The sequence below is a fragment of the Callionymus lyra genome, chromosome 16 (assembly GCF_982586985.1).
Source record: "Callionymus lyra chromosome 16, fCalLyr1.hap1.1, whole genome shotgun sequence".
NCBI lineage: Eukaryota > Metazoa > Chordata > Actinopteri > Syngnathiformes > Callionymidae > Callionymus > Callionymus lyra.
Window position 1 is genome coordinate 2579191 of NC_141833.1, and position 14129 is coordinate 2593319.

Genomic DNA, 14129 nt, shown 5'->3' on the forward strand with positions numbered 1-14129 from the left:
CACACCAACCGCAGTCCAAGTCGAAGGCAGCAAGACTTGGTTTCATCTGAGCCACAGCACACACCACAGACCAATGACAAAAGCGATAATCAGGGCAATGAAGTTCAATCAGTAGAAAATGAAAATGCTGGTGACACATCTTCTTGTGGTGACAATCTGTCTCATTTGGTTATTGCCAGGGAACGAGTTTGCGATGACGCGAAAGACAACCTCAGATCTGACGGGAGGAGCCTCCAGTGCGACGCCCAACCAGCCAATCCAAAGGAAGAATGAAAGAAGCACCTCAGATAAGTACGATTCAAACAAGCCTGTTAGTGGTAAGATTAGGAAACGGTTAATTGTAAAATTACATGGGTAAAATCATGGTTCAAGCATTCAAACATAAAGTCAACACTTTTAGCAACCCCGGGATGGTATGAGAATCCCACGAAATTAGAAAACATAACAATGACTAACCGAATGCCATTATTCATGATAACACAAAATAGAGCGATTGCGGACAGTTATTGGATGTGTGGAGATAACATTTTGCTCAACGCGTTGCCATCTTACTGGGTGGGATAATGTGCACTAGTTTGACTCAGAATGTCTGCAACGGTTGTGTATGGTGGAATAAACGATGCATTAAAAATTACTGGCCAAGTAGATACTTTAACAAGACAGAAAAGGGAAGTTGATGAGAGCACACTTCCAGAAACATATATGAACTGGGCGGAATCACCACGGGGTGTTCCACAAGAATTCAAAGCACAAGACGAGACAAAAGCAGGGCTCGAGTCGATAATACCTTGGGTCCAGATTAATAAAAATGTCGATTGGATTAACTACATCTACTACAATGTACAGAGATATACTAACTTCACACATGAGACACTCAAATTACTTGGTGAACAATTACATGAGACTAGCATTATGACAAGACAGAACAGAGATGTTTTAGATTGGATGCTAGCAGAAAAGGGAGGAGTTTGTCAAATGTTTGGGGAAGAGTGTTGCACATACATTCCAAATAACACTGCACCAAGTGCATTTTCAGTGGCCATGACAAAGATTAAAAACTTAAAAGAGGAATTTAAGAAGAATGCAGGAGCAGATAATTGGGCCTGGGATTGGTTAGAAGATAGATTAGGCAAATGGGGGGGTTTATTTGATAAAATAGGAATGACTGCAGCAATAATACTAATCGTTATTTTATTTTTGGCTTGTTGTTTCGTACCCATGATGAGGAGGCTGTTGTTAAGAAACATTGGCAAACGGATGGACGTCGTGACTGCCGAGTGTCCAGACATCGTCCTGCCGAGTAGGTCCGGAGGGCGGACCCCACTGTCTACTGTATAAAGTCAATGTGTGCTGTAAGATGATGATGATGATGCTGTGAGCTTGTACGGATTGTTTTCTGAATTACCTGCTGGGCTTTGACCCACAGTTAATAAAATCCATTATCCCGTTGACCTGGTCTGGGTTCACTAATTTCCAGTCGACAACCTCTTGGTTCCTTCTTCAATAAGATTTAAGATTTAGATATAGATTCAAGATTTAGATATATATTTAACATTTATATATATATATATTCAATATTTAGATTTAACATCTAGATTTAGATTTAAGATTTAGATATATATTAAAACGGTTAAAACTGGAGTCCGTTTCCGTCGCTCCAACACGACGTCACATCCGGGTCTTATACTTTGCTTTATGGAGAGAAAAGGTCAATGCAGAGTGTAACGGGTTGTTTATTCGCCGCTTCAAGTCAAACAAAATACAAGCTTTTACGATCGATCTGGCGCGCTCTTTGCCGGCAGATTTTCAGGTCGATAGCTCCGGGAAAGACGGTCCCGAACGATAGGAAGATCGCTATATTTAAGGCAAATTTCCGGGCCGGGAGGTCCTACCCCTATCGCCCTATTGGTTCCTTCAAACTCCATGTGTCACGATTTCCTGTGGAGAGTCCTTCCTACTTTGTTTCCTTTTCTAATCATTCAAATGTTCTCCGGTGGGGGTTACTGTCTCCTAGTCCCCCCCTCATGGGTGTGTCCCTGTTTCGTTCTTTTGATCCACGACACAAGGTGTGAAAAGGGCATACAAACACTTTTAAATAACCGTTGTCATGGCTCTACGTCTGTTCCAAGCTTGCCTTGAAAACAGTGTAAATCAGTGAAAAGAGTGAAATGTTGATTGTGAATGTGTATTCAAACGTTTAAGCTCTTAGATGAAGCTAGTAATTTATACTTTATATTACCACAAGTCCAGATGAAGAACAACTTCTAGAACTTTCTCTGAAGCCTCGTAACGGTTCTGATGACAATGTGAATGTGTGTGTGTGTGCGCGTGTGTATAATGTATAATCCAGACATTAAACTGGTCTACGGTGAAAAGGTTCAGGATAAACGACTCAAAGAATCTCTTGAAAGGTGCTTTTAAATCAAATTTATTATTATTATTATGATAAACATCATAAGATCGTGACACGTGCTCGACTGAACTTCAACTCTTCAGTCGACTCAACAAGTGATGAAAGAGTTTCTTCAACAACATTCAGATCAACACGTTTCTTTCAAGAGTAGATTTCTTCGATCATTACTGTCAGCACTTTTTATGATGATAGACAGCAGCAACGCAAGTGTGTTGGAAGAACACGCTCACACACTCGGGTCACACACACACACTGAGGAACCAGAAGCAAGAAGCTCTCTGAGTCCAAATCCCAGGTACAAAGGTTCAGTGGAGGTGAAGTAGGTGTGGAGGCGTTTCGTTTCATCAGAGGAGACACTGTAGAAGCTTAACAATCCAGATTCACCAAAGTTCATACTCACTCCTACTCTGTGAGAAACTTCTGAACTCTTGATGACATATTCTTTCTTATCGTGACAGATTTTATATCCATCATCATCAGAGCAGCTCAGACTCCAGGAATAACGGTTCTGTCCAAATTCAGATTCGTCTTCTTTCCCTCCGTCTCTTCTTTCAGTCAGTGCGATCGAAACTCCTCCTCTCCAATCCAGCTCCCAGTAACATGTTCCAGTCACAGCATCTCTGCTCATCACCTGAAGACAACGGTCGAATCTGTCGGGATGGTCCAGATAATCCTGATCCTGCGTCACAACTTCCACCGTCCTGTTGTCGTTGGACAGTAGGAGGCGCCGGTGTGCTGTGTCCGGGTCCAGTGAGAGTGGACGGAAGTCTAAGAAAAGAAGACACGAGAGGTGATGATGGAAGAACAATCATGAACTCAGTGTCCCAGCAAGCCAGGGAGGGCTGCTCTGTTTGTTGACATAACCTCTAGTGGAGATAATCATCAAAGTGAAGTCAACAGTCTTCTGAGACTGGGACCACCTCAAGAGAAGAACCAGGAGGAACATCCAAGAATCATCTTGAGGAGCTGCCTGTCACATTTGATTGACAGCAGTGTGTCCATATCAAGTCAGCAGCTAAAGTAGCATGTAGCTAACATGACATTTCATCATGTTGTTGAAAGAGAGATGCTGTGTTCATCTCCACCATCAGAGATGATGCACTGAGATCTTCTCACTCCACTCTCAAGTCCAAGAGTGAAAAGAGTGAATGAATGAGTGTGAGATGATCCGCTGCTGCTGGACACCATGTTGGTGACCAGAGTTCTGGACAGTGACCTGGACTTAATGAAGCTCCATCCGCAGATTCAAGTGTAACATGACGTCAACATCAAAACTGCTCCACTAGAAGCTGACAGAGTCAAGGAGTTCTCATCCATCAATCAAATCAAACTTACACTTCTTCAATCCAGATGTTAACGTCTGTGGTCCACAGTGATCCAGCCTGGAGGAACAAACATTGAGAAGATCATATTAATTTGACTTCAGATGCGGCTAAGTGGACGTTCTTTCATGACTCTGTTGACCACAACAGAGATTGATCTATAAACACTCGCTCAGTCTCCACTGTCTCCTTTTTCCTCCACTGGTGTCCAGCAGGAGAACATGTAGAAACTCTGAGAGTTTGGATTCATGTGCTTAGTTAAGATGAAGAACCTGAGCAGCGTCACCCACTCACATCTCACCGTCTGCTTCTGGTCACATGTTCAGTCTGAGGATCAGTCAGTGAGTTCTGCTGCTCCGTCCATACCTGAGAGTCTCTAGCCTCCAGTCTGGACTCTCCAGTCCAGCACACAGCAGCTCCAGTCCTGGTCCTCCTGGATGATTGGAGTTCAGATCCAGCTCTCTCAGATGGGATGGGTTAGATGTCAGAGCTGAGGCCAGAGAAGAACAACCTCCCTCTGAGATCTGACACGCTGACAGACTGTAATGAAGGAAAAACAGTTTTATTCAATCAGAAGACCTGAAGACATGATGTTCTGACCTGAGAGTCTCCAGGTGACAGTGTGGACTCTTCAGTCCAGCAGACAGCAGCTCCACTCCTCGATCCTTCAGCTCGTAGTTGATACTCAGGTCCAGCTGAGTCAGACTAGAGGACGGAGAGCTGAGGACTGAGGACAGAAGTGAACAACTTCTCTCCGACAGTCTACAGTTTCTCAGCCTGTGAAAGAGATGAGTGTCATCAACAAGCTCACACATGCTCACATCACCTTGAACATTACCCGGCATTGAAATGCAGCAACAGAACAAGTGATGACATCACAAGAGTCTCTCAAATGTCTTTGAATTCATTTTAAATCAGTACATTTCTGTCAACATACTGAACAGCACGACCCAGCAGAAGAACAAATCAAGTTCCAGTGTGAAAACCTGCTGAAGACTGAGGTCACTTAGAATCAGCTGCTTCATTGAAGAACTCATTGAAGACTCAACTTTGACCGTCTGGAGTCTCCACTTCTGACCTTCAAATGTCAGCTCTGAAGCTGTAGAAATGATGTTCTGACCTGAGAATCTCCAGGTGACAGTGTGGACTCTTCAGTCCAGCAGACAGCAGCTCCACTCCGTGATCCTGTAGGTAGTTGATACTCAGGTCCAGTTGAGTCAGACTAGAGGACGGAGAGCTGAGGACTGAGGACAGAAGTGAACAACTTCTCTCCGACAGTCCACACCAGCTCAGCCTGTTTAAGAGACGAGTGTCGTCAACAAGAGGATTGACTTGTGTTTATATGAGAAACAAACAGAAGATAACATAAGGAAAGATAAGAAGAGTCACAAAACAAACAAATGAACAATGACGAATGAAAATAAAAGGTTGTTACATATATATTGATCATAATGACACATCATTGATTCTTTTTATATTCAGTTACTTATGTCAGTGATTTGTTGTGTCTAATTCTTTACCATGGTAAAAAAAATTATGACCAGGTTTAAAAAGTTATTATTCATAACAGTATCAGTTGTGAGTCTGAAGGTGTTGCAGGTAATACAAGCTCAAACAATGTGTGTGTGTTTGTCACTCACGCTCCTGCACTCTCTCAACATTGTTGTCTTCATTTGAATCTTTACAGTTACAAATTTCAATCTGAATTCTCTCCATCTTTGGATCAAGTGGATCTAAGTTTTCCTCCAACATTGTTCAAACATCTGTCGTTTTTTTTAAATCTCCAGGTTTCAAATGTTTTCTCTGTAGTTCCAGGTTTGAATATGGAGGCCTAGGAGGGTCAAACCAGGATTTACTGTCACCTTTCATTGACATTTGAAACAATCTTCCATGTTTGAAGACAATACTTTTGGCAGAGATGGAGACTCGAGTCAACGACTTGGACTTGAGTTGAACTTTGGTTGCAGCTATCAGACTCTTGACTGAGGCTTGTGATTTGTGACTCCAATACACACAGACATGTGACTAGTGACTCACTACTCGACCTGGTTAAGTGATTTGTGACTTGAGCGTCAACTCAGTTATTTTAGGTAGTCTAAAGTCAAATCATATTCTTTTCACTGATCAATGCTGTGAGTTTTTATTTAGTGAATCTCCTATAGATGGTTCATCTAGTGACTCTAACATGGCTCCAGACTTAATTGAAAGGACTATGTTGATGGTTCAATGTTTTATAATAATCAGTGAAAATCTAATGGTTTTCATACAAGTCATGAGTTCATTGAATCATCCGGTGTTTTTCATTTTAGCTACAGACTAACTGTTGTCGTAACTTGTTTCTATTTTTTATATTTTTTATATTATTGTGAAGTTTGCAGTGGATTTAAGTTGTGTTCATGTTTTTATTTTCTTGTAAAATATTTTCTTATTTTATTTTGAAAGACCACTTCCTCTTTGTTTATCTCACAAGAGTTAAAAAGTCTAAGAAGAAAAGAAACATTAAACAAGACTTTTCTCTCTTTTCAGCCAACAAGGTGTCGACCCAGCAGAAGAACAAATCAAGTTCCAGTATGAGAACCTGCTGAAGACTGAGGTCACTCAGAATCAGCTGCTTCATTGAAGAACTTACTGAAGACTCAACTTTGACTCTCTGGAGTCTGACCTTCAAATGTCAGCTGTAGAAATTATGTTCTGACCTGAGAATCTCCAGGTGGCAGTGTGGACTCTTCAGTCCAGCAGACAGCAGCTCCACTCCTGGATCCTTCAGGTCAAAGTTGTATCTCAAGTCCAGTTGAGTCAGACTAGAGGACGGAGAGCTGAGGACTGAGGACAGAAGTGAACAACTTCTCTCCGACAGTTCACAGCAGTTCAGCCTGTGAAAGAGACGAGTGTCGTCAACAAGAGGATTGACTTGTGTTTATATGAGAGACAAACAGAAGATAACATAAGGAAAGATAAGAAGAGTCACAAAACAAACAAATGAACAATGACGAATCCAAATAAAAGTTTGTTACATATATTTTGATCATAATAACACATCATTGATTCTTTTTATATTCAGTTACTTAGCTCAGTGTTTTTGTTGTGTCTAATTCTTTACCATAGTAAAAAAAAATATGAATAGGTTTAAAAAGTTAATATTCATAACAGTGTCAGGTGTGAGTCTGAAGGTGTTGCAGGTAATACAAGCCCAAACAATGTGTGTATGTTTGTCACTCACGCTCCTGCACTCTCTCAACATTGTTGTCTTCATTTGAATCTTTACAGTTACAAATTTCAATCTGAATTCTCTCCATCTTTGGATCAAGTGGATCTATATTGTGACACAGATCGAGTGTCCATCATCCTCCGTCACATTTACCTTCATTTCTTCTCCCATTTTTGGTTCACATGCACTGAATTAGTTTCAACTTTTGAAACATTTGTAGAGACTATTTTTGAAGGAGGTTGTTACTGGACATCAATCAATAAATCGATCAGTTTGCTTCCATCTGGTGACACTTTTCATTCATGATTCATAAACATGTTTCAATTCAAGATGTTTTTACACTTTCTTATCTTCTAATGATATATTTTCAGATTTCAGGAGAGAAAGGGAGTTGGAGTTTCTCAGACTGAATAAAATGAAGAGGGAAATCGAAAATTCATGGTTCATATCGGAGATGTTTCAATGTTCCACTTACAGAACTTTATTTGAAGCTTTAACCACCGGCAGAAGCCTCTCAAGAGCCTTCTCTGAGGTAGAGTATTTCTGCAGGTCAAACACGTCCAGATGTTCCTCTGAGGACAGTAAGATGAAGGCCAGGCTGGACCATTGAGAAGGAGACAGTTGATTTGTGAAGAGACCTCCTGATCTCAGCTGCTGTTGGACCTCCTCCACCAGAGAAGTGTCCTTCACTTCATTCAGACAGTGGAACAGGTTGATTATTCTCTCTGGAGACACATTCTCACTGATCTTTTTCTTGATGAGCTCTGCTGTCTCCTGATTGGTCCAGGAGCTACTTCCTGTCTGTGTCAACAAACCCGTCAGGAGACTCTGGTTGGTCTGCAGAGAAAGACCCAGAAGGAAGCGCAGGAACAAGTCAAGGTGTCCATTTGGACTTTGTACAGCATCATTGATTGTTCTCTGGTAGAACTCTTTAATTGGAAGTTTGTTTCTAAACATTCTTGACAGTCTGGATGGTTGTTGTGAATCAAGCAAGTTGACTCCAGACTTGATGAAGTTCTTGTGGACATGAAGAGCAGCCAGAAACTCCTGAAGACTCAGGTGGATGAAGCTGAACACCTTGTCCTGGTAGAGTACTCTCTCCTCTCTGAAGATCTGAGTAAAAACTCCTGAGTAAAGTGAAGCAGCTGTGATGTCAATGCCACACTCTGTCAGGTCTGATTCATAGAAGAACAAGTTTCCTTTATTCAGATGCCCAAAAGCCAGTTTTCCCAGAGACTCCAGCATCCTTATGCTCTCAGGATCCCAAACTGTGTCTGTCCCAGCTGCTCCATGGTACTTTAACTTCCTGACATTGGACTGAACCATCAGGAAGTGGATGTACATCTCAGTCAAGGTGTTGGGCAGCTCTCCTGTCTCTCCACTATTTAACATGTCCTCCAGAAGTGTGGCAGTGATCCAGCAGAAGATCGGGATGTGACACATGATGTGGAGGCTTCGTGAGGTCTTAATGTGAGAGATGATGGTGCTGGTCTTCTTCTCCTCTCTGGACCTCTTCCAGAAGTACTCCTCCTTCTGGAGGTCAGTGAACCCTATGACCTCTGTCACCATGTCCACACACTCAGGAGGGATCTGATTGGCTGCTGCAGGTCGTGTGGTCATCCAGAGACGAGCTGAGGGAAGAAGATTACCTTTGATGAGGTTTGTCAGCAGGACGTCTACTGAGGTGGACTCAGTAGCTTCTTTCAGGACCTGGCTGTTGGGGAAGTCCAGAGGGAGTCGACACTCGTCCAGACCGTCAAAGATGAACAGAACCTGGTCTTCTTCAAAGCTGCTGAGACCTTTGGTTTCAGGAAAGAAAAGATGAACCAGTTCCATCAAACTCAACTTCTTCTCTTTGAGCAGGTTCAGCTCTCTGAAGGTGAAAGGAAACATGAAGTGGAAGTTCTTGTAGGCTTTGTCTTCAGCCCAGTCCAGAGTGACCTTCTGTGTCAGGAAGGTCTTCCCAATACCAGCCACGCCCTTCGTCAGCAGACTCCTGGTTAATGGGTCACCTTCAGGTGAGGCTTTAAAGAGGTCTTCTGTTCTGATGGTGGTTTCTGGTCTGGTCTTGTTCCTGGTGGCTTCTTCGATCTGTCTGACCTCGTGCTCCTGGTTGACCTGTTCTGTGCCCCCCTCAGTTATGTAGAGCTCCGTATAGATATGATTCAGAGGAGCAGAGTTTCCTGCTTTAGCGACTCCCTCAGACACACTGTGGAACTTCTTCTTCAGGCTCATCTTCAGTCGTCTTCGACGCTTTCCAGCACGACTTCCTGAACGAAGATAAGTCACATCAATCTCAAGATTCTAGAAGATCAATCTTCTCATCAGCTGCAGGAACTTCCATCACAAATTTACTTAAAGATGTCATATTCAGCAGGTTAAAAGGTTCAAATCCTCTTACTTCCCCACAGATGATCAGCAAGCTCCTCCCGCTTTATGCTCCTCAGGAGGTTCAGGATAATCGTCAGGAAAGCTTCTCTGTTGCTTCTCATCTTCCCCTCTTCACACTTCAACTCCTCCTCTTCCTCATCATCCAGGTGTTTCTGCTCACCTGGTCTGAGAAACTTCTTCACTCTCTTCAGTTCCTCTTTCACCAGGGTCATGACCTTCTCCTCCAGCAGCTGAAACACACACAGACACATGGGACTAGAGGCAGGTTTCAGTCCAAGTCTAACCTGGACCTGTTCAGCAGAACTTTTTTTTGGCCAAAAAAGAGCAGGACGGACGTGATTATTCATCTCTTACAGACGTCATTGAAGGAAAAGTTCCTTCATTGAGAGTATGAGTCACATTTAAATCTCATCTTCTCTCTAGAACTAAACAAGAGTCTCAGCCACACCAGACCTTCTGCTTCATGTAGGAACAGCTCAAGTGTGAAGCTGACCGATGCAGTTGTCCAGTACTCAGAGCTTCATGAAGCAGCAGAAGCAGCTGCTGTAGTTCGCAGGTGAAGTTGAAGAACGTACCTGAAGTGTGGACTCCACATCCGTCTGCTGCTGCTGGACACACTGGAGAACATCTGAGACATGCTGATCCTCTCTGTGAAAAACATCAGGTAGTGAATAAGTCCTACTTCTACAAGGTCACCAATGATCTGAGCAAGACTCAGACTCTCGGTTGGAATCTTCCACATTGATGGAAAACCAGAAGAAACACACGTTTATTACTTCGGTTATGGTTTAGTTTTCATTGTTTCAGTTTGTAGCTTCTTCTCTTGGATGTTGACTTTCCTTCACGACTGTCTGCAGCACTTTCGACTAACAATTCATGAGCAGTTGGCATCAGTGGAGAAAAGAGAGAAGAAAACCTCACCTGTCTCCTGCAGACTCTTGTCCACCTTTGAAATCAAAAGGAGGTTCCATTGATGCTTTACTCTTCAGAGACTCGCCGTCGAGTTCAGACTCTTCTTGTTTCTCCTGGTAGATCCTGAAACAGACACAACTCCGATCAACACTACTGCCGTTCACCATCTGTCCACTAGATGTCATGCTGCTCCTGTTGTCTCTCACCTCTGATGCTTCTGTTCACCTCTGAAGTTAATGAATCTTCCTATAGATCTGTCACTCTTCAGAGACTCACAGCTGGGTCCAGGTCCAGGTCCAGGTCCAGGTCCAGAAGATGTACGTAGCTTTGAGCTGAACACACACAAGTTTCAGTGAGAAGAAGATTCCAATATTTGTAGGTGTGACAGAGACGTGATCTTCTCACCTCTGAGCTCTGGTCTGGCTGTCATGGTCTTCACCCAGAGGAGGTTTAGAGGCAGGATCTTCCTCCTCTCTGTCAACACCTGCACACAAACACAACAGCATCATCACTCATCATCATTGTGTTGTTGTGCACTAATAAACCTGATCAGTACAAACAACGTGTTGTTGCTTAACCACACATTCATGTAAGTAAGTAAGTAAGTAATTTTTATTTGTATAGCGCTTTTCCAGATATGGGTCACAAAGTGCTTAAACAATCAAAACAATATTCAATAAAGTATATATTTTAAAGATCAAGATAAAACTGATAACACAACAGGAGTTCCAGAAAATCAAGGAAAAGCCTGAACAAATACGTCTTAAGATGTGTCCACTCTCTGATACTGACTGATGTAAAAAGTTGTTCCTGATCTTCTCATGAACTTTGACTCGTTTGGTCTCTGAACACTTTTTATTGCTGGAATCACAAGATGCAGGGTTCACCTGCTGCTGCCACACCTGTGTTTAAAGCTAGGGTTATGAACTCTGATTGATCAACATGTTGATAAGAGAGCAATTTGATCTTTGACTGACTTTGATTCACTTTATATGTTTATGTTTTCACTCATTCAATCAACACATGAAGAATTGTTTTCTTTTTCACCTCAGTCTTGATTCATGTATTCACCTCACTCTTGATTCATGAATTCACCTCAGTCTTGATCCATGTAATCACCTCAGCCTTGATCCATATATTCACCTCAGTCTAGATCCATGTAATCACCTCAGCCTTGATCCATATATTCACCTCAGTCTTGATCCATGTAATCACCTCACCCTTGATCCATATATTCACCTCAGTCTTGATCCATGTAATCACCTCAGCCTTGATCCATATATTCACCTCAGCCTTGAACCATATATTCACTTCACTCTTGATTCATGTAATCACCTCAGCCTTGATCCTTATATTCACCTAACTCGTGATTCATGTAATCACCTCAGCCTTGATCCTTATATTCACCTCACTCGTGATTCATTTATTCACCTCATTCCTGATGCATTTACACACCCTGGTCTGGAAAAGCTAAATAAAAATTACTTACTTACTTACTCTTGATCCATGTATTCACCTTAGTCTTGATCCATGTATTTACCTCACTCGTGATTCATTTATTCACCTCATTCCTGATTCATTTACACACCTCACAAACTCGCTCTTAATTCATGCATTCACACTCTGGCTGGGGAACATGACATGATGAAGAAAGCTACTGACCTGTGAGCAAAGCTCTGCTCTGAAGACTTGTGTCCATGTTTGTAGGTGAAACTTCCAGGTCAGCTGAGCTGCTTGTGATCCAGGCTCAGGGATACACTGATCGATGAACCGTCAGTGAGGAGGTGTGTCCTGTCAGAGACATCAGTGCAATATAGTGTGTTGTTGACTCGCACTTTTATAACATAGTTCAACAACAAAACAAGAATTATTTTCTTTTTCACCTCAATCTTGATTCATGCATTCACCTCACTCTTGATTCATCTATTCACCTCACTCTTGATTCATTTTTTCATCTCACTCTTGATTAATGTATTCACCTCACTATTGATTAATTTATTCATCTCACTCTTTATTCATGTATTCACCTCACTCTTGATTAATGAATTCACCTCATAAACTCACTCTTGATTCATGTATTCACCTCAGTATTGATCCATGTATTCACCTCAGACTTGATCCATATATTCACCTCTCTCTTAATTTATTTATTCAACTCAGTCTTGATCCATGTAATCACCTCAGCCTTGATCCACATATTCACCTCACTCTTGATTCATGTAATCACCTCAGTCTTGATTCATGTAATCACCTCAGTCTTGATCCATATATTCACCTCACTCTTGATTCATGTAATCACCTCAGTCTTGATCGATATATTCACCTCACTCTTGATTTATGTATTCACCTCAGTCTTGATCCATATATTCACCTCACTCTTGATTCATGTAATCACCCCAGTCTTGATCCATATATTCACCTCACTCTTGATTCATGTATTCACCTCAGTCTTAAACCATATATTCACCTCACTCTTGATCCATGTAATCACCTCAGCCTTGATCCTTATATTCACCTCACTCTTGATCCATGTAATCACCTCAGCCTTGATCCTTATATTCACCTCACTCCTGATTCATTTATTCAACTCATTCCTGATTCATTTACACACCCTGGTCTGGAAAAGCGCTATATAAATAAAAATTACTTACTTACTTACTTACTCTTGATCCATGTATTCACCTTAGTCTTGATCCATGCATTTACCTCACTTGTGATTCATTTATTCACCTCATTCCTGATTCATTTACACACCTCACAAACTCACTCTTAATTCATGCATTCACACTCTGGCTGGGGAACATGACATGATGAAGAAAGCTACTGACCTGTGAGCAACGCTCTGCTCTGAAGACTTGTGTCCATGTTTGTAGGTGAAACTTCCAGGTCAGCTGAGCTGCTTGTGATCCAGGCTCAGGGATACACTGATCGATGAACCGTCAGTGAGGAGGTGTGTCCTGTCAGAGACATCAGTGCAATATAGTGTGTTGTTGAATCACACTTTTATAACATAGTTCAACAACAAAACATGCATCACGAGGATCAAGACATCAATGTTTGACAAGTTTAGTCAAAATGTTGAGCTACTCACTGAGTTTTTTGAAAATAAGTATAAATGTGCGTTTTTCCAATAATACTTGAAAAAAGACCAACCCTGTTCTTCACTTAACTTTTATTGAACAAAACTGTTACTGTAAGACGTACCTTTGCTGATACTCAAACTCTGCTTTTATTTTGTATTCTGCATTGTTGAAACGATGGTAGTAATATTATAATAATGATGTATATATGAAGTATGTACAACTGCAGTAAATATACAAAACATTGTTATGATCATGATCAATGCTTAAAGTGATAGTTCACCCAATATTCAAATGTAACATATTTTCCACTCACCCTCATGTCAACTAAGGGTTGGAATTATTTTCAGATTAATCTGTTCTTTTTAGAGACGAAAATGTTGTTCATTTTAATTTTAATGTTTTTGGCCATAACTAAAGAACAATTACTCTAATTGAAAATAATCCAGCCTTAGTCGACATGAGAGGAGAACGTGAGAGAAGTTTGAACTTTGAGTGAACGATCACTAACTAGCGTTTTATTTGTAGTTTATTTATATATAGCTTAAAGGCAAACAGAGAAAGTGAACATTATGAAATTATATTTATTTTTAAAGTTAAAGAGGTTCCAGGGTTTTATATCATGAAATGGAAATGGAAAATGGGTCCAAATGGCTTCCTGAGTTGTTAAGGTTGCCGACCCCTGAACTAGAAGAAGGAAGAAGTTCATAATGTTTTAACGATCTTCTTCACCTGTCGCTGCCACACCTGTCCAAAGTTCTACTTTATCACTTGATGATTCGTGATCAACACAGCTTTACCTC

General features: G+C 41.4%; 1 protein-coding gene across 1 annotated transcript; it reads right to left on the bottom strand.

Moving 5' to 3' along the window:
• Nucleotides 1–2639: 2639 nt before the first annotated feature.
• LOC148063216 (NACHT, LRR and PYD domains-containing protein 3-like) lies at nucleotides 2640–11945 on the bottom strand. Its single transcript, XM_087811991.1, has 13 exons — nucleotides 11909–11945; nucleotides 10652–10730; nucleotides 10453–10578; nucleotides 10256–10369; nucleotides 9910–9982; nucleotides 9345–9564; nucleotides 7419–9213; nucleotides 6432–6608; nucleotides 4856–5029; nucleotides 4336–4512; nucleotides 4102–4275; nucleotides 3749–3795; nucleotides 2640–3181 (listed from the first exon to the last, which is right to left on the bottom strand). The coding sequence occupies exons 1-13, from the start codon at nucleotides 11943–11945 to the stop codon at nucleotides 2640–2642; spliced, it is 3735 nt and encodes a 1244-aa protein (XP_087668117.1).
• Nucleotides 11946–14129: the final 2184 nt, after the last annotated feature.